At 35.6% G+C, this 27,735-nt stretch overlaps 1 protein-coding gene across 6 annotated transcripts in view; it reads right to left on the bottom strand.

Moving 5' to 3' along the window:
- The window catches only part of GSTCD (glutathione S-transferase C-terminal domain containing), an 87,820-nt gene that overhangs the window by 52,130 nt on the left and 7,955 nt on the right, over positions 1–27,735 (bottom strand). For all 6 annotated transcript variants that reach the window (XM_067297586.1, XM_013951880.2, XM_013951882.2 and 3 more), the window contains 4 exons: positions 26,249–26,680; positions 22,577–23,035; positions 14,378–14,632; positions 13,608–13,701 (listed from right to left, as the gene is read on the bottom strand). In XM_067297586.1, coding sequence (XP_067153687.1) covers positions 13,608–13,701; positions 14,378–14,632; positions 22,577–23,035; positions 26,249–26,659 — 1,219 coding nt within the window. In that variant the 5' untranslated portion in view covers positions 26,660–26,680. The remainder of the gene's footprint in view (positions 1–13,607; positions 13,702–14,377; positions 14,633–22,576; positions 23,036–26,248; positions 26,681–27,735) is intronic.

Below are 27,735 nucleotides of genomic sequence, written 5' to 3'. Positions count from 1 at the left end.
TCCTTTATAATTATTTTGAATACTTCACTAACAGCATCTAACAGGGAGAGGGGAAAAAGAATTTTCCAAGGCAAGAATAAATTCACATCAGCAGTTACCTAACAATCTGATACAGGCTAATCTTGCTGAACATATGATGAATAGATAGTTAACCTTACTAAGGTGTTGGGTGAAAGGTTTTCAAGCCACATTTAAGACTCATACCTACCTGTTTCTTATATAGTGATCAAACACTCATAAATTTAAGTCCAAAAGTCTGCAGTTCTTAAACTCCAGCCCTCTTGGGGAATCTGATCCTTAATTTGATTATGTCAATTAGCTTATACAATTAATGGAAACCCAACAAAGTCCTGAATTTGCAACAGGACTATATCTGTTTATATCAGTGTAAGCACTATTCAGAAGTTCTAAAAACATATTCAGGTTCAGAATAGGCATTCACATTTACCATCTCACTCTCTACATTGAAATGACACTTTCTGCCAGCTTTCAAGTTACTCCCTACATTTCAGACATCAGATATGTACATTCATAATCCACCCTTAGGTAAGATCTTAAAAGAAGAAAGCAAAACAGCTGGAAGCACTGGTTGCTAACTGCAACACTCACAGCTATGCTGGAATTATAAATCAAAAATGCTTAAAATTGCTTTTAAAGCCACATAATGAAATAACCGTGAATACTATTAAAAGTGCCTAACACTATAAATGACACCACCTGATCTGATTCTCTGTTGCTGATCTCAAGAGAAGAGTAAGCTGCAAACTGAGAGTAGATGTTGCATTATTTTTCTCCACAAGCAATCAAACAGGCTCTCTGAAGACAATTACAAAAAAAGAAAATGTAAATCATCTACAAAACATTTCAACCTTCAACAAAACCTCTCTTCCTTCCCTGCCATATCAATAACAAATAATGTTTTTAAAGAAGCTATCCCCAGAAGTGAATATGAGTGAATGTTAATAAATTTGAGTGAGACCAACATATGGATTCTTCTGGTATGTTTCCAGGGTTTTGTTACAGAGGAACAGGAGAAAGAGGCAAATTCTGGCTTGGTTTTAGTCATTCTCTGAGCTGCAGTCTTTTTTGTACCCAAGCACAGAAAGTATACCTTACTTTTCATGTTTAGTTAATATTTTACTTATTTGTAACTTCTGTGTAATTTCTCAGGGCCTACATTTCCTTTGTTGGAAGCAAGATTATATTACAGAAGAGAACTTGTGACAGCTCGACTTAAGAAAAAGAACCTTTGTCAACTTCTATCTGAGGAACATTTTCAAATGTTTGCATAGGTTAGACAGCTCTTTCACATTTTGACTAGTGCCCTCACACCCTAATGAAGAGTTGCATAGTCACATGAATTCAGACTGCTGCTACAAAAGAATTTTACTGCCAAATTACTTAAAAATTCATCTTTACATCCTTCATTTGCCTCCTTTTCTTTCTATTGTACAAACAAACTACTTCCCTTTCCTCTGAATTCCAACCATAATCTAACCTTCTATCCTATCATCTTTTATCAATTACCAAGATGTTGGCCATTGAGTATGACAGCATTTTTTCAAAAATTTTCAAGAAGTTTTTCAAAATTATTCTCATTTTATTATACATGCACTGGGGAAAAATTCCCAGAAATATCCATTAAACTACTCATTCTCTTCCAGATATCTGCCCAGTATTCTCCTTTATTGCAAAGCATACAAAGCTCCAGCAGAAGATGTTGAGCTGATCAGCTTTAGTCTTCTGTCACCCTCCTGCTCAACTGTTATCTCTTTTCTTAGACTTGAAAACTTTCATTGCAGAAGGCACTGTTCTGTTATGTGTTTATCCAGCACCTAGCACAATGGATTCTGCTTCATAATTATTGCTTTAGGTTCTACTGCAACACAAACAATATTGTAATGGTTAAAACATCAACTCTAATTTGAAGATAAAATGTTTAAAGCACTTTTTCCAACAGGTGGAGCCAAGCATTGGGATTACAGGTTACTGTGCTGAGAACTGCCACATAAAAAGTATCTTTTGCTTGGGTGAGTTCTAGTCCGAGGGGACAATCCCATCCACCCAGGTACAGCCTTTAATCCAAACAGATTATGCTGTCCTCTAGTGGTCTGCAAAGACGTTACACTCCAAAAGTCTCACCCTATAGCACCTGAGAAACGGTAAGAAAAACTGACCGAGCTGACCAATTCACATTTTTGTCTTCAAAGTTAGATTTGCCCAGGGTCTAAGAAAGTAAAAGAGCCAGAATGCTGTAGCAGAGTAAGGAAGATATGTTGATGTCTTTGCTTGAAAGGACTGCTATAGGCTTTGCAGCAGAAACGCAGAGGCCAGTCATGCTCAGCTAGCAGTTGAGCTGATAAATTTAAAACTTAGCTATCCCTCAGTTACAATGGGGAGAAAAGAACAATGTAAATGATCTATAAAACTACTAAAAAGAAATGGAATAAGCTAACTTTAAAAGCTTATGCTATCTAGCAGTGGCAGTCTATACATTACGAGTCCCCATTATCTCAGATATGTCAGACAGACAACACATGAAATTCTGGCTAGAGGACACATGCTGTACAAATGGATACATCCTATCATCATATAGCAGAGATTTAAGTCTAATGAGAAATCTTACAGAACAATCTTCAAAAAAGCAATGAAGACATTTTACAGCAAGAAATACCAGAATACTGAAGCAGATAAAGTATCTCATTTAAAGACAATGCTGGTACTCTAAAACTTAAATTTAAATTACACAGCAACTGGAATACTAAGATATTACTATATTTTAAAAGAACATTATGAAGACTAACGACATCAACATTTTTACTTTTTTATCCAATAGTATATTCAGAACACTTGGAGAAAAAGAAAAGCACTAATTCCCTCTCCCCCCAAATGTTTGTCATTAGTATAAATATGCTAATGCCTACGGACTTCACTATTATAACATTTGATTACAATGTTTAGAAAGTTAAAATACATCTTTTAAAAATAAAAAATATTGGCTTCAGTGAAGTAAAGACAATAGTTTCATTGATTTACATGGAAACAGGACAGTATTTCTTTAGAATTGTACCAGGTTTTTAGATACCCAAAGGTTTTTAAAGGAATTCACATTCCCAAAGTGGGCACAACATTACAGAAGCATGCTGAAAATCAGAAACATACAGATTTTAAAGTGGACAGGGTATAAAAATCAGTTTGCTCTAAGTCTGAACATTATATGTACACTGTAGAAAAGCTCACACCTGCTAAGGCAAAGAGCAAACTCCTGAAATAGGCTTTACTCATAGTGGCAAGCATTAAGTCTATTTTGAAGTATTCAGAGGCAAGTGAGAAAAAAAAATGAACATGACCATAATCCCAGCATTTTTTCCATGTAATTTTCTGTTTTTATTTTTGCTGAAGTTGGGAAACAGGCAGATTTTCTTGATAACTAGATATCCATTTGTCAAGAGGACTGAGGGCCAGCAGTGCACAAATGTGTCTGCATCTGTGTAATTCTCAATGATGGCCAGAATGCAAGGCATATATGGAGTCAATATTATGAAATGGCAACATTATAAAAAAGAGCTTTTTAAAAAGAACTCTAATGCCTTTTTACAGGTAGTTTTCCAGCAAAGACCAGCAAGAAATGTGTCACCACTGTCTTTTCTACAAAGTGTCATTTTGTACCAAAGCATCACTCCCAAGTACATCTTACTGACCACTGAAGAACACAGATATCAATACAGACTGGTTTCCCCACAAAAAATACCCCTGTTCATTATTTTGAGCCAGGTTTAGAAGAGGACCCCTTTGTGGATCACATTTATCACCTGTCCTGGATTTTTGCTGAACACTGTCCCAAACCAAAATTGCTAGAGTGGATCATAAAGCAACCTTTTCTCAACAGTAATTTTTTGTAAAAAATAACCTGCACCTCCATGCTTTAGACTACTCAGCAGACCCTATTCCTTCAGATTTCTGGCTTAAAAGAGTTAAATCATATAATTGTGAGGCTCTCTGACCCCATGAACATGGAACACAAAAATGTAATGGGGCAAAGAAACAAATGTACCATACCACAACAGTATCAGGAGGAAGAGGAGAAGATGGAGAGAAAAGATTTAGGCTATTGCATCATACGATCCCATAACATATGTTAGAATCTAACATAAAACCTAAAATTAAAAATCTAAAATTAAATTAAGATATTAGGTGACTGGACACCATACTGATCTAGGATGTGGAATAGTTGTACATAAGCAGAATGCCAGATAACTGACAAACTTCACTAACTTCTTGGATGGACAGATTAAATATCACTTAAATATATGTCAAATTGTTCTTTATAAGGAGCACCTAAACTAGTAGATGGACATGGCTAGTTACCATGTGAGGAATACATTCTCATGTATTCTTCTAAAGAAAAGAAATCAAGTCACTTACAGATGGCAAATGAAGAAGTAAAACTCAAGAACTGAGACAGCATAAAGAATTCAGTCCTCACAAACACTAGTAGTAACTAATAAAAGTGTTATCACCTCTTTCAGAAGCTATATAGAGACTATCATCTTCCAGCAAGCATATTCCCACCAAAAATATGAAATCACTTTTAGTAAGCAACACTGATATAGAAACCCTGTACAAAGAAAAAAAAAAAAAAAGAAAAAAAAAGGTTAAACAGTTTAAATGAAACAAAGGCCAGAGTTTTATAGCGGGCTATTTTATATTCATCAAAAACTTCAGAGGAAGACATTGAAGGTAAATTTATTGCCAATGTAAAAAAAAAATCTTCTAGTTTCCTATGAGTTAATGTTTTTGCTTTTTATCAACCCTATGGAAAACCTCTCAATCATTCTTACAAAACAGACCAAACAATATTTTTCCTAACAGTATCAAAATGCAAGTGTTAGAACTTGTTGTTATCCTGTCTAGTATGATTTTCAATAAGATTCACCAGCAACTGCTATTGTTTCTTTGCAAATTTTGAACATTTTAGTGGCTGTTAAGCATAACATCTTTTAGATCAAAACATGACTTAAAAATGCAACAGACTTGACTTTGAGCTAACATAAAATTATTGAACTTCTTTCCCTCCAAATGCATGTGAACCTTCTTTGTTTTCAAAAAGGATTAATTTCAGTGAAAATACTTGCCTAAAAAATCATAGTCGCATATTAATTTAACTTAGTAATATAATAGCTCTGCCTCCCATCTCCAGATCGGCTTCTTACAAATATAAAGTAATGCATTCCCTCTCCCTTTATACAATTAGGCAACCAAGACAAGCAAAAAAAGAAAAATGGGGGGAGAACACAGTAATAGTAGAAATGATGTAAACCTCCGCAGAGTTACCTGATTCATGTCATGCACAATTCATAATCTCCAGCTACTCAAAAGGAAAAGTTTTTTTTATGTCTAAAAATAAATAAGTGCATTCAAACTCCCATGAAGACTGACCTCAGGCCAAATATGGAATGCAGTATCCCTGAAAGATCAAAAGGCCCCTAAAAAATCAAATCTGAAATCTAAAGTTTTGCCAGAATGCTCTTTTTAAGGTGAGCCACATAAAATAAGAGTGAAATTGAGGTGACATGCTTCTTTTTCTTACGGTCTTTCTTACCACCTCAAATATCAAGCCACGAGCATTTCCCTTTCACTCTGTTACTGAAAATTACTGACTTCTCAAGTGTTTGTTACGAATAGGAGACAACTGGCTTCATTGTCATCTCATGTTTTTGAGATCTTGAATTGCAAAATATAATACAATCATAAATGTGGTTTAAACTTTTAAATGAGTGCAGCTAAAGTATAAAAGTAAGGAGAGGTTAATGAGAAGCAGCTTCAGTTGAGCTTCAGTTGGATTGCAACCCATGTGGCTTGCAGGCAAAGAGCTGTCTGATATGGAAAAATCAGCTGAAGAAGAAGGATGAGTTCCTGCTTCAGGATGCTTGAGATACTGAAAAAGGCTACAAAACTATAAAAAACAAATCTTCAAAGTCTTTCAAAAGTTCTGACAGGCTTGGAAGGGAAATAGAGAACTTTAAAGTGCTTCTTTTAACTCTTTTTGTTTCATAGAATAAATGACTGCCTGGATCTCATTTTAGAAGCACTGTTGCTTTTAAACAAAAACACAGCATTTGCATGTCTTGATTAGTGAGAATTTTAATAAAATATCAGATTCCCTAAAACAGCTTTGATTTTTAAGCATTATGTATTCTCATCTCAGAAAGCATCTCTTGGGTCTAAACTGCTCTGAAAGAAATGCCAATATAAAAGGCAGGACAAAATGAAATAACCGGGTGACCTATCTTCACAAAAGCAGCTTGGATGTCTCAAATCAATCTTGCCAACAGTCCAAAATCAAACAATTCTACATGTAATAAAGCACTTATTCCGCAGCTGTGTAAGTCAGTTTTGTGAGCAATTACAAACAAGTTTAATATGAACCCAAAGTCACAAACTCTTAAACCGGTTAAAAGATAATCACATAATTTAATGATGTTTTTCTTCAATACAGTAAGTTTCAGACATGATTAGAACAACATTAATCTCAATTGAGATTAAAAGCTATTATTGGGGGGTGGGGGAGAAGAGGGGAAAGTTTCTGTTCATGAAAAATCATTTTTATAAAATAACACCCTAGTAAATCCAAACACAAAAGAGAGCATTGCAACTACTCACTTAATTTTCATAGAAAGACCAGAGGTTTTATCTCATTTGTAGACACCAATTTAGCTGATGCCGTAAATTATGAGTTAGGTCGCTGGAAATCAAGACTAGAGAACACACTGAACAGTGACATTGGTCAAACTCAACCTACATGGACAGGCATCACGGGGAAGCTCATTTTGATTATGTTGTTTTGTCATTAGATGAAGGGACTGCAGCTCCTAAACCACACTATATTTGCATTATTATTTTGTAATAGCTCCTTCTAAATGGAAAAAACCCCTAAGTTATGCTTCACAGAAAGTAGATGAGGAAATAAGCTATTGAAACAAATTTCTCTGCATACCTTATCTTCAAACACTTCCTCAAAGCCTAATGTAAGTTTCTTATAAAGTGTCCTAGGAAATTAGTATTTATGGACAGAGAAGGGAGAGGAGAAGAGGGGAGAGAACATGCAGAGTAGCAAATTCTGATACAGTACTCAGCATTTGCAAAGAGCTCAAGTTGATCAATAAACAGTCTTTCCAGCTGACCCCAGAGGCCAAACCAAATTACTTTGAAATAATATATAAACGGAAACTCTAAGATCAATGGCTTCCCAACTATAAAAACATTTCTGAGGTCCACATCCCAAAGAATTTTTATTTAGCAGATTTATTTTTACAAATGAAGGAAATCACTCTTGCTTTTGGAAAATGTATTTTAAAAAATCCAGTGCAACAAGGTGTCAGCCAAACATTTGTAATTCATTTTTCTTTGTGTCAGAAAAAGATTTCTAGTATAGTAAGCATAAGTTCTGTCGGACAATAGGTTAATGACAAAACATAGTCTGCAAATAATTAATGGCACAAGGAGAATGCAAGCATTAGCTCTATTCAGTCATTGTGGAAAACACAGATCTTACTTCTAAAAAGAAACCAGTTTCACTACCTTGCAGTTTCAATGACGTGCTTTTAAAGACGGTAAGACCTTGTGACAAACTTAAATAATCCTTCTCAGCTGTATACCACCAAGCTTTTTTTTTTTTTTTTTTTTTTTTTTTTTAAGGGAACATACAGAGATACTGGCGACCTCTATCTTTCCATATTCTTAATCCATAAACAGATTACGAAAAAAGAAGTTTGAGAAAACTTTACACTCTTTATCTGGTCATGAATACTGTGATATTATTTCACAAAGCACCGTAATAGATTTACTCAAAATTTCTCACCATACTCAAATCATTTGAGATTCATTGATCATCAGAAATTATTTTCAGAAAACAAATAGTTTCACTTACATTTTTGCTACATAAAACAAAATCCCAGTCCCCAAAAGCAAGATTAGCTTCTCCTTCTGGGGAAAAATTATCACCTCTACCAAACATAAAGAAAGGTAGCACAATAAGGAGGATTACTTGTTATGAAAATACACATGGTATATTAACTATTCTTTTTCCAATTCAGACCAGCTGTCTATTTCTAATATGTATATTCTGTACTCTACATGTACAAAAATAACTCAATGGCACCTTCAATAAGCTTTATATTAATGTAAATACTAAAATATGCCTATTAATAAAAGCAGGTCTCCCCCCCCAAAAAAGAAAAAAACATTGAGGATCAGATTCACAGCTGACACAGAAGACAGCATAAAAGCAACCTTTTAAATATTGTATTTCTCTGTTTCCTGAATTCTGACCCCCCCCTTTTTTTAAAAAAAAAAGATCATTTACAGTATATTATTTTGTGGATTATATATGTAGGTAACAAATCTGTTGCCTCTTATCCATAAACATTTAAGGAACAGTCTTAACCCTGAATATTGAATGTTGAGCTTTTCAACTTTCAACTAGTTTTAAAAACTGAGCAAGCGTTCTAAAAATCTAGTGACTTTCTTAAAAGTCAAAAGACTTGAATGCAAACAAGGGGCAAGTATCAATTAGTGTGCCGTTTTAATCAGGCTGACCTTTCCCTGACAGTTTTATATAGTCATTTCATTTGGCCATCAACTTGGGGCTGATCACAAAGCAGGCATAAATCAAACAAATTTCGTCAGAGTAATTCTGCACTTCAGCCAGGCAGGCAGGCATTGCCTTGCAAGGGATTAACACCCTTTCTTGCACCAGTGCGCTAGACAGAAAAGATATGATAAGCCGTTTCTTCATAGTCTTTTTTAAATTCATGGAGAACTTCACCTCTAAGTCAAACACTCATTCAAATTAATTCAGTAGTAATGGCAAGGAATAAGGAAGCATACAGAATACTTAACATGCTTCACTGGGAACCATGTTTATACACAATCCATTAAAATACATTTGTTTAGAGAAAAATTGGTCCTGTGAATACAATCAACTACAAAGTTAAAAAGCTACGTAGGTTTTCTGTTAAAAAAGGTAAGAATGAACTTCACTTGTAAAATTTAATTTATTTTAATTTATTAGATATTAGATTGTTTAGACTTATTTTGATATAGCTTTATTCATTTGTATTATCTTTGCCTATACTTTTTAAATTAACTTTGCCCATCTCAGAGTCTTTACAGATTCTCTGAATATCATCCTCTGCCTCCTACTTTGAAGATATGACTCTATGCACTCCTAGCTTTTAGTATACTGGTCCTTCCACATTCATCTGGTAGTAGGTTATATTTAAACCAAGGAGCTTTCTTCTGAGCTATTGAAACTCCCTCATTTAAGAAAGATTGTTTTTGTGAGACAGACAGTATTATTCACAAGCTTATGGCATGCAGTTAATTCATACTGTGAGCAGTTTTACACCTTGGAAAGAACAGTACAGCATTACTCACAAGTAACCTCTGTGCTGTCTTTGTAAGTATAAGTAAATACCATCACATACACACTCTGTCAGTCTAGCTGGTAATTTCAGAATGAGATATTGCAACAGATAAAGCACTTTTCTTTTTTAAAAATACTTTTTATCTAACAAGTAGTTCATTCATGAGAGAAGGAGAAAGGGGTGTGAGACTGTGAGCTAGTTATTTCTCAGTTTTGAATTTCATAGTTGGATTAAAAAAAGCTAAATAAATAAAAAGCTGTTTTAAAGAAAAAAATACATTCTTGTTAAAAAGCATAACCCTTTCTCCCTGCTTTTCCTTTCACAGTGAACTCATTACTTGTGAAAAAAATGACAGCCTCACAGACTTGCATATATCAGCAGAATAATACAGCAGTGATGAAGGCCATAACCTGCTCCTCCCTCCCAGCTAATGTGCTTTGAGGCTTTGGGTGAACCTAAAGGAATCACCTCTAATCATCATCAGTCAAACTGATCTCTATATCCACCCAGCCTTTGCAGATTAGCAAGAAATTAAACCAAAGACACAGAACAGCTTCATACACACACATAGTCCCAAGAACACAAGCAAAGACTCCTGGGTTGATAGAAATTCCAAAAAGGATAGAAAATTGTTTCTACTGCTGCTTAAGACGACCTAAGAAACCACAGAAAAGGTACCCCATTTCTTTGTTGGGCGCAAATCTAATTAATTATAGCCTGCTCTTTCCCAAACCTTATGTCTAGTCATCAACAGCACACCACCTATAGCATTCTAATTTCAACCAGCTCCTCCTTCCCAGATTTTACCACCACTCTGCCAGGGAAAAAATGAAAACATTTTCTATGCTGACACGTCATGTTATTATTTCCCATTCTTGCTGATGCAAGTATCTCATTTTCCATCACTCTCACATTGCACATACCTTTTTTTTTTTTTTTTAACTGACCACCTATGTTTTTATATTCTGACCTCCTACCTTCTTCTTCCACCATACCCACATATTTACAACCATATATATCTACCTTTACTTCCACGGAAAGCTTAACACAACAGAGCACTGACCTTGGTTAGGCTCTCTGGGTTTTATCTATGGCCAAACGAAGTATTTATTACAAGGATAAGTATTTCACAAAATACTTTTGGTAAGCAAGTGTCCAGTATTTTTCTCTGCTTTGACTTAGAAATACAACATTTTCTCTTGAAATTTTGCAGAAATTAATTGTTTGAATATCAAGAGATGAATTTGGCAGACAGACTTGGTTTGTTTTTGCTTTTTTGGTAAGTGTTTATATACAATCTGATTTGTAGTGGAGTGCTGAGAGGTTTTGGTTTCTGTATATATCTGAGCCAACTACAGACTTGGAAAACAAACTTGGAAACATTAAAATTAAAGTACTGACCAAGCTTTTACAGGGTGAGCTAGAATGGTAAAACACAAACCAGTATTTACATTAAATTTTAAAATAAATTAAATAGTTTGTGTTAAATTCTATCCAAAAGTAAAAGTTTGCAACAATAACTACAATATGATACAACAGCAACAGCGGGCACTAAGATACTATGCATATTTGGGGATATTTTGCAACATTAGATATACAATCCAGATGGCTCACGAAGGCTTACAGGTTAACACAATTTTAGAAACCAAATATTTTAGAAAGCAATTGACGTAATGGCAGGAATTTAAAAAGCTGAAGGATAACCAAAATGTAAACATGAGTCCATTTTGATCAATCAAATACCAGTTAAAAATTGCATTAGGACTAGAACTAACAGAGGTTTACTATACACCTATGTCATTCTGCTTCAGAAATATGACTAAGCAAATAAAATGCAAACCATGATGCCATCTAAAGTAAATACTATTTATTAAAAAAAAAGAAGAAGAAATTAAATTTCCAATCTAAATAATACATGCTAGAATCACAGTAAGTGATGGTTCCTTTCTGTAGTAACCATGACAGCAAGGTGGTCTAATTATACTTACACACTGAACAATTCAGTCCAAGAACTTGCACGTACATATAACACAAATTATAAATATTTAATCTGAGATAGAGCAAAACTAGTATATTATGTATGCTATTAAATTATTATTTGCCAGCAAATTAAATTAACTGTGGATAAAAAACAAAGTGAGTTTCAACTGAAACATTCACTACTTTGTCTCAACTACTGTGAACATTAATAGGAGAAAATTTATTTACCAAATTACAGGGGTAATCCATTGGAAAGCTGAATTCCATTACTCAAATCCAGTTTTAAACCCTGTCGGATTCAGTGACTATTTTCTCAGCATGTCAGGTAGGATTTAGTAATAAAATATTGAGAATTCAGTTCATATAACAATGATTAGCCTCTACTAGCAGAAGAATCAGGCAACAGAGAAGAGCCCCAGTTAGAACAACAGAGGTAAGAATGTAGCTGTATCACTGAAAAGCAAAATCAGTTACCATCTCAGTAAATTTCTTTTTGTCCTGTGCAACTCTATTGCTCCTGCACTGAAATCACAACCAACTGGAGTTTCCCCAAGTCAGCAAATGGCATCAGCATCGCTGTGGTCTCAAGAGAGAGGTGGAATCTCCCTCTCTTGGCACTCTTGTTGAGCAAGCAAATCTTCCCATCATGTATACTTCCAAAATTGAACAGAAAACCAGTTTCAGGTGCTGATGTCATTATTGTAACTATTTCAGCAAATCTGAAAAGAGAGCGAGAGAGAGCATGCATGCATGCAAGAAGAAGCAGGAGCTTATTTTCCTTCCAAACAGGAGTTTCCAAGAGATTCCTTCCAGCACAAAATTCCCAAATACACATTCGTTATGTTTCCTGTATGTTACACATCTCAACATTTTCTTTCAAATAGAAGTGATATCTTGACAAAAGTGTGAGCCAAAAATTTGAAGATTGGAAGTAAGCAAAAATGTTTATTCACTTCCCACAGAAGTCTGAAACTTGTCACAGAAATTCAACACATCATCCTCCCAGAGCATTTTATCAGACTACAAACCTATTTTAACATAAGAAGTATATCCAGAATACCAACATAAAGTCTGAAGAAGCATGATGTGATGTTGACAGGTAAATACAAGATAACACAAGTTAATTTTTTCTTCCATGCTAAAGGAAACAAAGCATCAATAATTAAAGCAGGCTGTACAACTTCCCAGTAAAGAGTTCTCTCAGGAGAAAAACGGGGAAAAAGTTCATCTTACAAATCTATTCATGAAACACATGAGTGTTTTGTTATGGCACTGTGAACTACACGTAGATCCAAATCCGAATGGACCAACTTCAAATTTGATCTCACTTTTTTTACAGCTTCCATATTGTAGATAGGAATACATGCTTGTTTTTGCGTGGTTAGATATAAAGAAGTGGTTTGTATAAGTCCCTGTAGCCCTTCAGTGATTCCTAACATTCTGTGAGGAATTTCACAGGTTGGTTGTTCAACTGGCCTTGAAGAGCACCTATACATTGCATGTGTATTTCTGTATTTCTTCAAAGCAGAAGTCCTATGTCACTGAGGCTAGACTGACTCCAGTACCTAAGTTATCTCATTTACACACAAGAACACAAGCTTTCTTTCCTGTAGAAACGAGTTACTGTTCAGTAACTTTTTACTGTCCAGCAGCATGTATAAGACCTTCTAGAGAAAACTCTACTGCGTGGAAGAAGAGATATTTAATATTTACAACACTGATGAAAAAGAACAAAGCATGTTGTGGTAAGTCACCTACTTTCTTTGTAGAACTATAGCCACTTGACCACTCTGCAATCCAGGAAAGCAAACCACCCCCACAGGGCAGGGAACACTGCCACAAAAAGGGAAAACTGATTTATAGCTCCCAAACTTACATCACATAGTCAAAATTTACTGTCCTAGATATGAAGAGAAATTCAGGAAAGCAGCACAGTGGGAAAAGTATGGCACTGAAATCAAGGTCAAGGTTTTATTCCCAGCTTGGCCATCAGCCACAGATGACCTCAGGCAAATCATCTCACCATGTGTCCCAGACTGTCTGTATTTAAAAAGATTTAAAACTGCATACCTGTTTTGCCAAACCTTGAAATATACTGATAAAAAGTAACATATTTTCCTATGAAACAGTTATTTCATCAGAAAAAGGCATTGTTAAGAAAGAAAAAGAAAAGCAGCAAACAAACAAAAAAAACCTTACCTTCTCCAGGACTGACTGCAGCTGGTAGACCATTCCAGTCTAGGGTCCAGTTAGGGCATGGATGAGGAGAAAACTTTGCTTCAATACCACTTTCCTACATGAAAGGTGAAAAAAATTTAACTAAGGCTCTGATCCTGTATCCACTGAAGTTGGTAGCAGAATTCCCACTGACTTTAATGGCACCAGATCAAATTATATTCAACTCTCTGTCTGAACAGGCAGCTGACTCAACCTTATATGGGATTTGAATTATCTATTTCTTTCACAAGAAATCCCTGGATTTAGCAAATGCTGTCAGTCTGTACAAAAAAAAAACATATGGAGAGTTATGGAATGCAAAGGAGAGTCTCCTTTAACCAAAAATCATTGTTCAGAGCTCTAAGGGAATAGCAAAAAAAAATAAATAAATAAACGATGGAATACTGAAACCAAGCAAAAAAGCAACATTTTGTTGCATCATTTTTATAAATGTCTATCTTTATTATAAGAATATAATATTGCAATTTAAGCAAAAGGTTATTTTGATTATTCAAAACTGATTATTAGAGCTTCCAGCAGTTTTATCTTTGCTCAATTCCTAAATCGGAAACCAGAACAAAAAAAGGAAAATCACTTCTAAGTCAATATATATGAGACAGAAGACAGATAAAAATGTATTAAACTGTTGAAGACTGCCAAAGACTTAGCTTCTGAAATTGTAATAAATTTCCTCTATTCCAATTCAAGCAGAATATTACCATTAAAAATAACACGTTAAAATGTTAAATTACCATTAACTTAGTCATAGTTGGCCTTGGACCACCTATAAAATGACTGTCTTCATGCTCCTCTTCTAATTCATTGGGAACCAAAAAGAAGTTTTGTAGCTGTTCCTCTGGAGTAGACTGCAACTCTGGAAGTTGGAAGAGCTGCATATTGCATTTGTCAGCAGCTTTCTTTACTCTAGGTACTTCTTGAACTCTTCGATACCAACTGGATATCAGAGGCAAATTTAACAGATTTGTGCCTTGCTTTTTGCTGAAAACCTAGAAAATAAAATGGAAAGGTTACTTGCTACTGTAATTTTCTTCCTTGAAGTCACAAAGAGAAGGTGTGAAAGGGAGTTTGGCTCTGTGCTGTCCCTCAACACATTCACTCAGCGCACTGCTAAGGCAAAAAGCTAGTCAAGAGCTCAGGCCTGCAGGTGGAATTGTCAGTTTGCGATTTTGACATTATCTGCAATTCCTGTGCTTTATATAATGAAAAAGTTTAAATGACAAATTTTAAGCATAATTTCAGTCAGCAACAAGAAGACACAATTTAAATAATATTCTTAGTTATCTGCTATTTCCTCAAGAGGGAGTAATTCACTTTGGTTGGTAAAAAAAATACAAAATAAAATTTAAAAAAATACAAAAATACAGTAATTTGCAATGCATACTGTAAACAAGACATTTCAGTACCAAAATGCTTTTCGTTTCCCCACATATTCTGCAACCCTTAAAAGTTCATCCACTAACACCTGCTTAGCCAGCAACTGCAAGCCTGAAATGCCTGTGACTAGGTGGTAACAGCTGAACAGGATCAGGCTTATGTTGTCCCTGCCTTTGCTGAAGTTTTTGCACTACATGTGGAATTTTTCTTTACTAGCAATGGATTCCAAACATACTTATTAAAAAAAAATTAATCATCTTCTGTTTTTTCAAACTTTTTAGAATCTTAACTTCATATTTTTAAACAAAGATGGTGTCTAGCATTTTTTTAATTAAATATTTATGATAGCAGTCAAATTGCCTTCAATAGAAATTGGAATTTAAAGCATAGAAAAAATGAAATTCTTAAGTCTGAATATGGTGCACATATTACAAGAAAAGTTGCCCAATCATGTTTCTACATAAAGATCAGTTGACTTAAAAAAAGATGCGTTTGTTGCAGCTGGTGAACTGAAGTAATTTCTGTTCATGTTCCCAAATATTTGAGAACAGTAAAGTTCATCTTCTTACAATATTTTCAACTTTTTAAACTCTTCATAGTTCTCTACAGTGTAACTGCAGTAAATCAGAAATAGTCTCCGAACACCAGCTGCCAAAAGCTGGCTCTATCACACTCAAGCTGCATATGCAGAGCCATGAACTGCCACTAGTTCAGTATTTAGTTTACAAATTACAGGATAACTGATTTTCAAGGAGAACAAAGTGATGATATACTATAAACAAAAATATATTTTTAATAAATTGTATTTAAATAACAGTTTAAAGTTACTTTTAAATATTCTGGTTTTTATGCGCCCTGCAGGCATCTCAATGTTGGCTCACAATTGTGAAATTGATATGTGAGTTCTTCACTTGTAGTACTGCAGTGTCAGTTTGTGCTGTGTTTGCTTTAAAGGGTGAAAAGTAAGGGGAAAAGAAATATTGAACAGTAATAGTAACTTTAAAATGAAAGCGCTGGTGACATGAACGCTTGGGATTCCTTTGGACCAAAACTTCATTTAGCTGAAAAGAATTTGCATCTCTAACTGTGCACATGATCAAACTGAGATAGAACAATTTATTTCATAGTCATCAGTGGTCAGAGACTGCTTAACAAGAATAAATTAGTATGTTATTTGAAAGTTCATCTTTCTGTGGAACTTGGAGACCATAAAGGACTACAGCATGTGCATGCTAAGAGTAGGGTATTGCCATGATATGCTAATACTTGGGAAATGTAATTTGTTTAGGCATTTGCTGGATCAGAGAACTCACAATCCTACATATGGATTACCTAAAATTAATGTTATTGCTAGAAATTTGAGCGCCCTTTAGCAATATATCAACATGTAAAACAGCATTCCTTTATTTCAAAAAATACAGAAAACACAGTATCTTGTGCTATGATCTTCATTTTGGAGAACATCAGAAGCATGAAATGACCAAACTGTCAAGACAGCTGAAGGGTAGGCAAACTTCTGCCAGGTTATTCAAGGGAGATCAACAACTCTGACACTAACAAAAATAACTGTCTCTCTCAGTTTTACTTTTACCAAAAATAAGTATTTTTTTTAATAACAACATCACAGGATATGTCCAGTATCTCTAACTGCATTGCTAAAAAATGCATACAAAAATATACTTGTTAGGAATAAAACAGTGCTTTCATCATAATATGTTACATTTATTTTTCTAAGGCTACACTGTAAAACATCTCTTCTTTCTACCCTACCTGTAGGTCACTGTATACAAATTAAGAGGTTATAGCCCTGTATGAGATGCTATACAGAGTTGCCATGAGCATGGTATGAGCCGGCAACACCCTCTCATGGCAAGGGCCAACAGCATCCCGGGCGGTATTAGGAAGAGCATCGCTAGCAGGTCCAGGGAGGTGATCCTTCCCCTCCACTCAGCACTGGTGAGGCTGCTGCATTTGGAGTGCTGGGTCCTCCAGTTCTGGGCTCCCCAGTACGAGAGAGACAGGGAAATACTGGAGCAGGTTCAGCAAAGGGCCACGAAGATGATTAAGGGACTGGAACACCTGACATACAAGGAAAGGCTTGGAGATATTCAAAACACAACTGGACACGGTCCTAGGCAACCTGCTATATGTAGCTGACTCTGCTTGAGGACTACACAATCTCCAGAGGTCCTTCCCAAACTGCACTATTCTGTCATTCTGTGCCTGTTTTAAACATAAAATTACAAATCATGATTACATAAAAAGGCAGAAAAGAAAAGGCTATGGAAAAAAATGCTCTTGCACACATCTCTGTTCAGTGTGGAAACAGAAACTGGTAAAGAACACTTGACATAACACAAAATTTTAAGCCACTTTCTTGCATGATATATTTTATAATGTTCTTAGGATAATCATGAATAATTAGTAATAGCTAAAGGAGCAAAAAGAGGATGAATTAAGCGTATGTGTAATTTGAATATCAACTTCAATATCCTAATATTAACACAGGCAGAAATATATTAATTCTGTTAAGGAAGAAGTCTTTTGGAAGGCAATTCTGACAGGCACTGTTCCACTTGATAACAAGTGTTCTAAATTGTATTTTAAATAAGTGAATAGTGGTTTCTCCCCAATGGAGAACAGAGCTTTTGTTATTCTTCTATTAATTTTAAACAGTTACAACTAATGGAACATGTAACAAGGCTAACCTCAGAAAGATAACACAAATGGAATAAGGTAATGAAAAACAACTCTTCAGCTTCATTATCTTACTTTTGGTAATTATGATCAGCTAGACTAGTCTCCTTTTATTTATTGTATGATTCCAGACATACACCTGTTGAAGACTTCATTATTATTTGTATCCTTAAAGTGAAGTATAACGATAATTTTTTTTTAAACACAACCCTGGAAGTCCAGGTACAAAAAGCAATCAACAGCATTTTAATACAGGATTAAACACTCTAGTAATTCTATCAATACCAGTGGGACCACTGGTTTCAACCAATTACCTGCAAGAAGCTTACAAATGCAGGTTATTAAATTTGGGTAACAGTAGAAATCAAGATACACCTGCTCAGAAAACTGATCATCAGAGAACAGAGAGAAAGTAACTTCACCTGAGAGCTCTTACAACATAGACAAAAATGAAACTGAAAGCAATAGTTTTGTGAAACAATCCTCGACACAATCTAACAAAAAGCATTATACAATGTATAGTTCATAAGCTGCACAGCACCAGGATTCAAGGGTCACACGTGTAGCATTTCCAGCTGTTCAGGGTACATTTAAAGAAAGATTTCATTGGATTGCTAAAATCGATTACGAATCTGATCCAGGATTTTTCTCATGCATAGCATCAGTAAATCAAACATTGCTATAAAAAAATGCTTTTCTTATTTAGAAAAGGCCTTGAAAAAAGACTGAAATATACTGAAACTTTTAAGACAGTAGGGAAGCATTCTGTCTCACAGATTTTATTTATCATCATCCATACAGAAGTTACTGTTAATCCTCAATTACATGTGATTTGCCAAATAGACAAACAAAGCAGAGACATTAATAATCACTTCTGCAAAATAATTTATTTTCTTAATTCAAAGGTAGCCATGTAAATCTGCTTCTGGTTCCCCTATTGGTGTCATCACACAGAGATCCACTAGAGACAATGACCTTGGAAAAGTGGGCATTTGGCACATATTAGTGTTAGTATTTGTCTTGATTTTAGAGATCATTTCTCTGAACCTTACCAACAGCATCTTCTCCAGGAATTTCTTTTGTTTTCAAACACCATAAGGCAAATCTGGCAAAAGAACTTATATCAAAATGCACATACTAATTTCACTGAGAGCTCCCCTTGGCAACAGACACCAGTTTAGCTATCACTCTTTTTAGAGTAACTGTGGGAATACTGGTTATGGGCAACTCTGCTGTATCATTTTATTTGTAATTGTTAGGCGAAGTATAGATACTTCCTTAATTCTTTTCCGTGTATACATCCTCATAAACCTAACTACACTGATATGCTGAGCAAGACTCTCAGAGTCTTGCAACAGGACAGTTTCTCCCATTGTAAAATAGGTCCTGAAGCCAAGCTCAAGTGATTTGCACTACTCAGCCCTACCTCTCTTTTCCAAAGGTGAGAAAAGAGAAAAAAGGAGATCTGATGGCTGTATTAAGCTCAAATCATATTCTCACATATTTTCCTAGTCCAGATGTTAAGACATTTGCACAACAGACCTTGAATCTACATCTCCAGGACCTGCAAAACTGACATTTACTAGATGAGTGCTGTAAGCAATGAACTGCAAATGGAATCTTTCTTTCTCAGGCCCAAATAAACTTGGTACAGAGAGCGCTCCAGAAATAACAGGCAAAAGAGACCCACTAGAAAAGAGTCAATAATCAAGCAACTAAGGTGCTCTCTACAAGAGGTACAAGAGGTACCTCTAAAAAGTATAGAAACAAGAATATTTTACTGATCCAAATTTTAGCTGAGCTGACACAACCAAGAGGCTGGCAAACTGCATAGTGCAGGAACTTCTTAAATCAGCTTTGTCATTTGAGAAAGTATTTAGTAATGTCAGAAGAGAAGATTTATTCCCCAGTTTTCCACATTCCATGTGGTACCCTGACTACTAGCTATGTCAGTGCTTTTCCTTTTTTATTCTGGTGAAGTCCTTTGAAGATTTGAAATTTCCATACATATAGACTGGGAGACCTTTTGAAATCTCCAAACACTTCACAAGGCAGGAAATACTCCTACAAACATAATGAAATTTTTCATATGTCCACTATATAATATTTACTAACATATACTGTTTTTCCTCATCACGCTGCAAACAACTCTGATGTGTAGGAAAAACACAAGGATGAAACAACCTGTTGGTTTTTGTCCAATATTTGGAATGTGCTAGGGGATTGCAAAGGGGAAGAGAGACAAAGGCATCTTTGATCACACCACACTCTTGGTGTTTTGAAAATACATACAATCTGAAAGGAGAAATATAAACTGCTCTTACATAAGAGATTTAAAAAACAAAACAAAACAAAAAAAACACACACCCCACACACCAGCCATCTCCTCTGAAGGAAAGTATGGACTTTCCACCAGGAGGTTATTTGATCATACAGGTAACACAAGAATCTATTAGGGGAAAAAAAAAAAAAAAAAAACCACACTTGATCTCATAGCATCTCCTGGTAGAAGGATCATAACTTTTCAGTTATAAACTTCATTTCAAGAGCTTCTAGCAACCCAAAATTTTCCAAGGGACTTTTCCTTTCATTGCAGTAAACAAAGGACCTTCCACAAACTGTGAAAAACAATTCAGTAGCAACAATGCTATGAACAACACAACTACAGATTACGGAGGTTTGAGGGGCTGAAATTTACCCCCCAAAAGCTGGCTCCCTAGACACAACACCTGGCTTCTGAGCAGCATCACAGTGATCAGTCATTGCTTGGAGAAGAACATAGACCAAGTTTTGCAACAACAAAACAACACAGAAGAATAATAGCTTTGCTGATATATAAGTATTGCACTGTCCCGCACACTCATCTTCATCTACAGACATGCAAAGAAACAGGCTTATTTTATAGTGGGCTTGATAAAAAAAAGCACCCATGAGAGTAACTGTAAAACAGGATTGGCTACATAGGAATGTTTCCTCCCAACCAAAAGAGACATTTCTAGGAACCAGAAGAAAATAACAGCATAGATTAAGAATACTAATATACTAGAAGGAGAAATAAGCAATCAGAAGTCATAGTATACTGTGCTTTAAAAGGATGCATTTGTAGACAAAAAATAAGTATTTCAAGGGAATCTCAATAAATTAAACAGCACTAGCATACATAAATGAGTTTGTGGAAGTCTACCACTGGCTGATACCCGAGTATCTCTTCAGCTCCGGTACAGGAAAGGGAAGTCAAGGTTTTGCATCTCTAAAAACCCACAATAGTCTCTGAATGTCTTCTTATTCACTGCCTCCCTACAAAGCATTTTTACTCTTCTAGGAGACATCTATATTTTTAGACATACCTGTCCATACTGAGATAAGGTCAGATAAAGCTTCAAATCCTAGCTCAAAAGTATTTCAATTACGGTGATATCCATGCAGGGAGAGAACAGAACTGGCTAGGATCTCATTTTGCCTTGTCCCACCAGTACATTTTAACCAAAATTAAACAGAGAAGACTGTAGCTAAGACATCTTCATGCCTGCCTACTTCTGTTTTATGCACATTACAATGCACTTAAAGTATCCATTTAAAATCTCTCATGGTCAATAGAATAATTTGAAAATATGAAAATATGAGGAGAGAGATCTTTCTCAAACCTCCCTCCTAAAATTTGTAATTTACAATAGAATCAAAATTCCATATCTCAAAAAACTCCTCACAGATAAAGCAATCTCATTTTATTGAATTTTTGTTGAGTCATGGCTATAATTTAACATACTAAATTTGAGCAAGAAGGTGTCTTCCATGCATACCAGGAAAAAAGTTGTGTTTAGATCATGTTTGGTTAACACATCTAAATTAAACTATACTTAGCCAGCTGGTACAGACATCCACAATCAAAATGCTTCTGAGATGCATACATGATGGTTTTGAATAAATTTTCTGTCATTAACGATATAACCATTGGTCTTTTTCTGTCAGCACTGTCTAGACTTGAAGATGACCACCAATAACTTTAAGAACACCCTTAAATTTAGATTTATAAGTTGCCATTGCTAACTTAGAACAGTGAACAACTGCAGTGGGTTGGTTTTTTTTTTTTTTTTGGGGGGGGGGGGGGGTTGGCACCCTGAAACAATTGATATTTATCACCGAGTCCGGCTTTGCAACTTTTTGGCTGGAAACTAAAAAAATGTTTTTAAAATGTTCTGGAAAGAAATCACTCCAGAGAAGTGTCTGGTTAAACCTACTCCTCCACATACTGCTTAGTAATCCTTAAGGAACCCTTCCTCCACTCACTACATAAATCTTTGTCTTCGGTGTTATTTGTCTCACTTACTGCAACACACTCCAAACTAGACCACAATTGACCTTTGTTGTTTTCTTCTCTTTTTAAGATGCTGTTTCAGATATAACAGGTTATTTACTTCGGATGCTGCACCTCTCCTCATGCATTTCAAATAGCAGAAGTGATAGAAGAGAAACACTATTCTGTGTTATCACTAATAACCACACGTCAACACATATAAAAGCACAAAAACAAACAGTTAACGACAGTATGGAAGAAGGAAGAAATAATGTTTAGAAAAACAATTTTCTGGACAGCTTTGCACCCAAGAATATTTCAGCATACTAGTTTAAGAGCAAACAGCATTTATTGCATACTTATACATTGTGTATTTAAAAGTAATTTTGATGATCTCACCAATCACTACTATGTATAAAAACAAAAACAAATATAAGTATTCTGTTTCAGGTTGAGTTCACATAGCAAATGCTGCAATATAGTTTAAGTGAACATATTTTACAACTTTTCAGTTCTTAGAAAATACATACACACTACTTAATATCTGCAGAAGTTTTTGTCTTACCAAGAACTGATGGATGCATGGCAAAAGCACTATATCTGCCAAGGTGAAATAAAGCCCTTCTGCAAAAACATGGTCCAAAGGTGGAAGGTCGGAGGTTTTTGTTTTCCTGATGTCAGGGGGCTCCCTGTTGACTGTAGCTGATACTTCCTGGACAAGCAGTTTGGAGAAAGCTATGCTCAGTTCCAAACTTGGAAGTGGATGTTCACGCATTTCTACTGTTTTTTCTCCTGCTGCTTCTTTAGCAAGTACAGGCAGTGCAGCCTTGGCACCTGCCTTCTGTTGTTGAAGTTTTTGCCTTCGGATTTTGTCATCATTATGCACTCGGACAGGTTCTCCAAGCTTCCTTTCAAGCTCTAAAATGTCAGGAGGAACAGACTGACATTGCTCAGCAGATCCCGTCAAAAATCTTTCAACAGCCAGAGGTATGCTGATTTCACAAAGTCTGGTCCACCGGCTAACCTGACAGATAAACTTATATAATTAATACATTCTCTACTTACAAAAAGGAAGAACAAAATGCGGGGTATCTTTTTGACCACTTAAAGCAAAGACATTTCAGCCAATGGTGATTAACTCCAGCTTTAAATGCATTCTGTGATAATCTTAGAAGTTCAAATATTTTGCATTACGTCTGCAATAGAAGAACAGGAAAGCTAACTTTTACATATAACAGAATGGATAGTTATGCAGTATAGAATATTTTTATTCCTTATTACTGGCATAAGATTATGGTGAGAAGCAAAGCTATGACCAATTTATACATGTCATCTTTACTCAGTGCCAATAAAACCAGAAGATTACACCAAACATATCTTGAGCATAGTATTTATTTTACAGAAAAGCACTAATTTTTTTTAAGTATAAACATCAAAAAGCTTTAGTCTGACTGAACAATAACTTAACAAAGTTACTTCTGTTTTTTCATGTTCTTATCCTTGTCTTCTACCTTTTTTTTATTATTTGTTCTTAAAGGTCTTAAAATTTTTAACTCTTACTGTCTTTTCTTATTCAGCTTACCCACTTTGCAGCAACCCGAAACATGGAATCTAAATAATTTTTCCAGCTGTTCCAGCAGAGGTTTCTGGAGGAAACCATTAGAGGTTTCTGGAGAATGCCAGGGATAATTTCTTAATGCAGGTGCTAGATGAGCCAACCTGAGAATATGCTGCCTCAGATCTGCTACTCATCAACAAGAACAAACTGCGCTGGGGATATGGTAATCAATGGCAACCTTGGCTGTAGCAACCTTGAAATAGTGGAATTCAACATCCTAAGGGGAGTGAGGAAGGCAAGCCTAGGTGGTGGGCTGCCAGATGGGTAGACTGTTAGATAGATGAAAAATGGGCTGAACTGTCAACTCAAACAGTAGTGGTTAAGAGTTCATACCTTACCTGAAGGCCAGTTAGAAGTGGAGCTCTTCAGGCCTAGCCTATTTATTATCTTTACCAATGACCTGGATGGAATACACTTTCAGCAAGGTTGTGGATGACACCAGGTTGAGCGGAGCAGTCAATATATTCCAGGACAGGGCTGCCATTCAGAGGGACCTGGACAAGCTAGAGGAATGGTCTGACAGGAACCTCACAAAACCTCATGAAATTCAGTACTGAGTCCTATACCTAGGATGGACTAAGTCTCTGTAACAGTACAGGCTGGGGACTGAGGCCTTGGTCAGGTAGCAGCTCTGCAGAGAAGACCCTGGGTGTCCTGGTGGATAATATGCTAAACATAAGCCAGCAGTCTGTCCTGGCAGCAATGAAGGCCAGCAGCATTTGGCACCACCTCCACAGGAGCATGGCCAATAGATCAAGGGAAGTGATTATTCCCCTTCACTCATGGCTTGTTTTAGACCACATCTGGACTACTCCATCCTGTGCTGCCTCTCCCATCCCCAAACAAGAAAGATGTTGATAAACTTGACTGAATTCAGTGGAGGGCCATGACAACTGTCAGGGGCTAGAGCACATGGCCCATATGAAGAACAGCTGAGGGAGGTGGGCTGGTTCAGCCTGAAAAAGAGAAGGCTTCAGGGTGACCCAGTAGCAGCTTTCCTAAGAGGAGATTTCTGAGAAGACAGAGACAGGCTGCTCTGTGGGAGAACAAGACAAGGGACATAAATTGAGATATGAGAGGTTTTGATTTGACGTGAGGAAAACATTTTTCACTGTGTCAAGCATCAGACCAGGTTGCCCAGAGAGACTGTGCAGTCTCCGTCCTTGGAGGTTCAAGACTAACTAGACAAAGCCCTGAGCAACCTGGTCTCAATTCAGTGTTGACCCTGGTTTGAGCAGCCTGAATGACTCTCTGATTCACAAGTGCTATTCCACCATCTTCACGATGGTTTTACCCACCCATGCAAAATCAGCCATACATTCTTACATGACCATGTGTTTTCCCCAAGAATGCTACTGAATCAACAGACAGTTAGTATAATACATTAGTATTATAAAGAAAACACAATACTCAAATATAATCAGTTTTAAAAATAAAGATAATGGTTGTTGTCAAAATCTTCTTCTTGCTTTTTGGAATTTTTCCAAACAATTCTAGCTCAGTTAAATCCCATTTCCCTTACTCTTCAACAAAACACTAGGTGTTGGCAAGAGTGCATATTCTTGAAATGGTAACAGCCATAATTAGCATGACTCAAAATTAGAAAGTACAAAAATATTAGTATTTTACCAAGACATATCTTCTGTGGACAATTCTATTTCTTTGAAGAACAACTTCCACTGCCCAAATCCTTCCTGTAAAATTTGCCTTGACCTTTAGTTAAGGACCTTTACTTCTAGGAAAACAATTTGTGCTGGTCCCCCAGGTGGCCACTTAAGTTTCATATCTTCAAGTATTTGGTTTTGGGAGCACAGATTTGAAGTTCAAAATAATTCAATGACACTCAATTAACTGCACATGTGGACTGATTTAAGAGATGCACATAAACACACAATCCGCTGTCACATGCATTTCAGTACCAGCAAAAGGGGATGAAGCCACCCATGAGTCTGCTGGAATACAATTGGAAAGATCATTAAGATGTGAAACGAGGGCAGGAAAGTGATAAGTTTATATTTGTAAGGCTATGCCAAAGCTGACATCCAGAGCAAAGTCTTCAGGAGTGCTTAACTAGTTTAAACTATTAATTGTCTACATTACGTCTGATAGCGAGTCTTAGGTCCATTTGAAAATTCTACTCCTAACTTTGCAGATTTACAATCTGATCCTGCATTCTCTGTAAACCCAGAACTACCACTTGCTTATCACATATGACTCTACACATGATATAGCACCCTGCTTTTGGAAATCTGAATTCAGCAAATCAAGAAATACTTGATTTGTTGTTAATTTTGATTTCAGAATGCCAGATTCTTTGTTTACTCCAAACTGTCACAGTTGTAGTTTACAGCTTGTTGAAAATATACTGCTTAAAATGAAGCAAAGATTTCAACCATTTCTTGAATTTTATGGTTATAATTGTGCTGCTAAATATTTATGTCCCTGAAAAGAATTACTTTTCCTTATGCTAAAATCCAAAAGTTGAGTACCTTTCATTTCCTAAGCAAGAAGTTTCTCATTAAGGGACCTCAGTTTACATCAATATTAAAAGACTATTTAGGAGGATTCCACTCTACTAAAAAAACTATTAATATATCTAACAGAAAAAGATGCACTCACTTCAGCACAGGCTTTTAAGCAGGTCTTCTTAAAGCCTAAAAGTTCCAAAACATCCTTTTTGGATGGATCTGCCTCATACGTTTTCTGTATTATATGCCTTAAGACAACAGACAGGCCAGCTCGACAGAATTTGCCATCTTTCACGACAACAGCAGGTAAACAGCAGCTCTGCACCACCAGAGGAAGCTGATGTCTTGAGATTAAGCTGACCTCAAGATCGTGAAGTAGGTTTTTTGTCACAAGCTGATCATCTGCATTTTCACCAGTTGGCACTAAAAAAATTTTGAATAATTTGCAGTCACAGTAGGATAGCAAAAATAGTGAAATAGATGTATGAAGAGGAAAGATGCCATCTCCATACTGATGAGAAAAACCCAAATACAAATGTTCTTCAGGGACGCTATCTTTCATCTTCCTCCTGAGCTTAAGTTCCTGAAACAGAAATCAGAACACAACACTCATAAAAGAATACAGAACTGAGAACAAAAACATAGGGTTTGAAATAGCGGTCACTTCATTATTTGCTAAAACCAATTTTAACATCCTGCTTGATTAAAGGCATCCTGCTTGAATAATAAGTGGACTGCAATCCTTTCTCAAGAGGAGAGAGGTTTCAAATATACACTGTAGCTTCACATATAAAACACTGAAAGGGAAATGATTTGTGTAAAACTTTTTTCTATTTTTGCTTATTTCTGACATTCAACAAAATATACAAAAATCAAAAGAAAAGATTTCCATTAATTTTTTTTAAGTGTATAAGCATTTTATATCAAACAGGTTTATTTTTAAAAATCAATAGACTCCCACAATATTAACCATTCATTATTCAAAAATCAAGCTCCTGAGCACATATCCGTAGTAGTTTATTTTATAAGGCACTTATTTGTCTTTCTGTAAGTTAGAAGTCCTGCATGGTCCTACAAGTAAGCAACAGAAAGTAATATTGGTTTCTATATTAAAATGAGTATAGAATCTGGTGAGATACTAAATGAAGGCTAAGAGGACAAAGGAAAAAGAGTTAATTTCAAGAATGCTGCATGAACACCTCAAACACACAAGATTAAAGTAGTTGAATGAAATAATATAGCTGAAATTAATAGTCTTGAAATTATATTAGAAAAAAACACACTTAAATTCACTTTCCTTATACTTGGTTGAAAGTCACATTTCTACTATTAAACTGTTCCATAGCAGTTTAATAAAAAATAATGATGTAATAATTATTCTTCACCATCACCTAATAAAATTCTCCATTAACTTATAAATCACAATTCATATCGAAAAGTTCTAGACACTAGATGGCACTCCTAAAACAATCATTATAGAAGAAGGCTTTATTATAATTAGAGAAAGAAATTGGAATACTGCTAAGAAATGTCAGCATGACTTTTTTTTATATATATAAAGCACAAGTGACACTGGAGCACCGTTAGTCTTTTAAATAACTGTCTAGATTAATAAGGTCTCTGTACAGTTACATGAAT

The sequence above is a fragment of the Apteryx mantelli genome, chromosome 5 (assembly GCF_036417845.1).
Source record: "Apteryx mantelli isolate bAptMan1 chromosome 5, bAptMan1.hap1, whole genome shotgun sequence".
NCBI classification, from domain to species: Eukaryota; Metazoa; Chordata; class Aves; order Apterygiformes; family Apterygidae; genus Apteryx; species Apteryx mantelli.
This window is presented reverse-complemented; position numbering and strand designations above follow the sequence as displayed.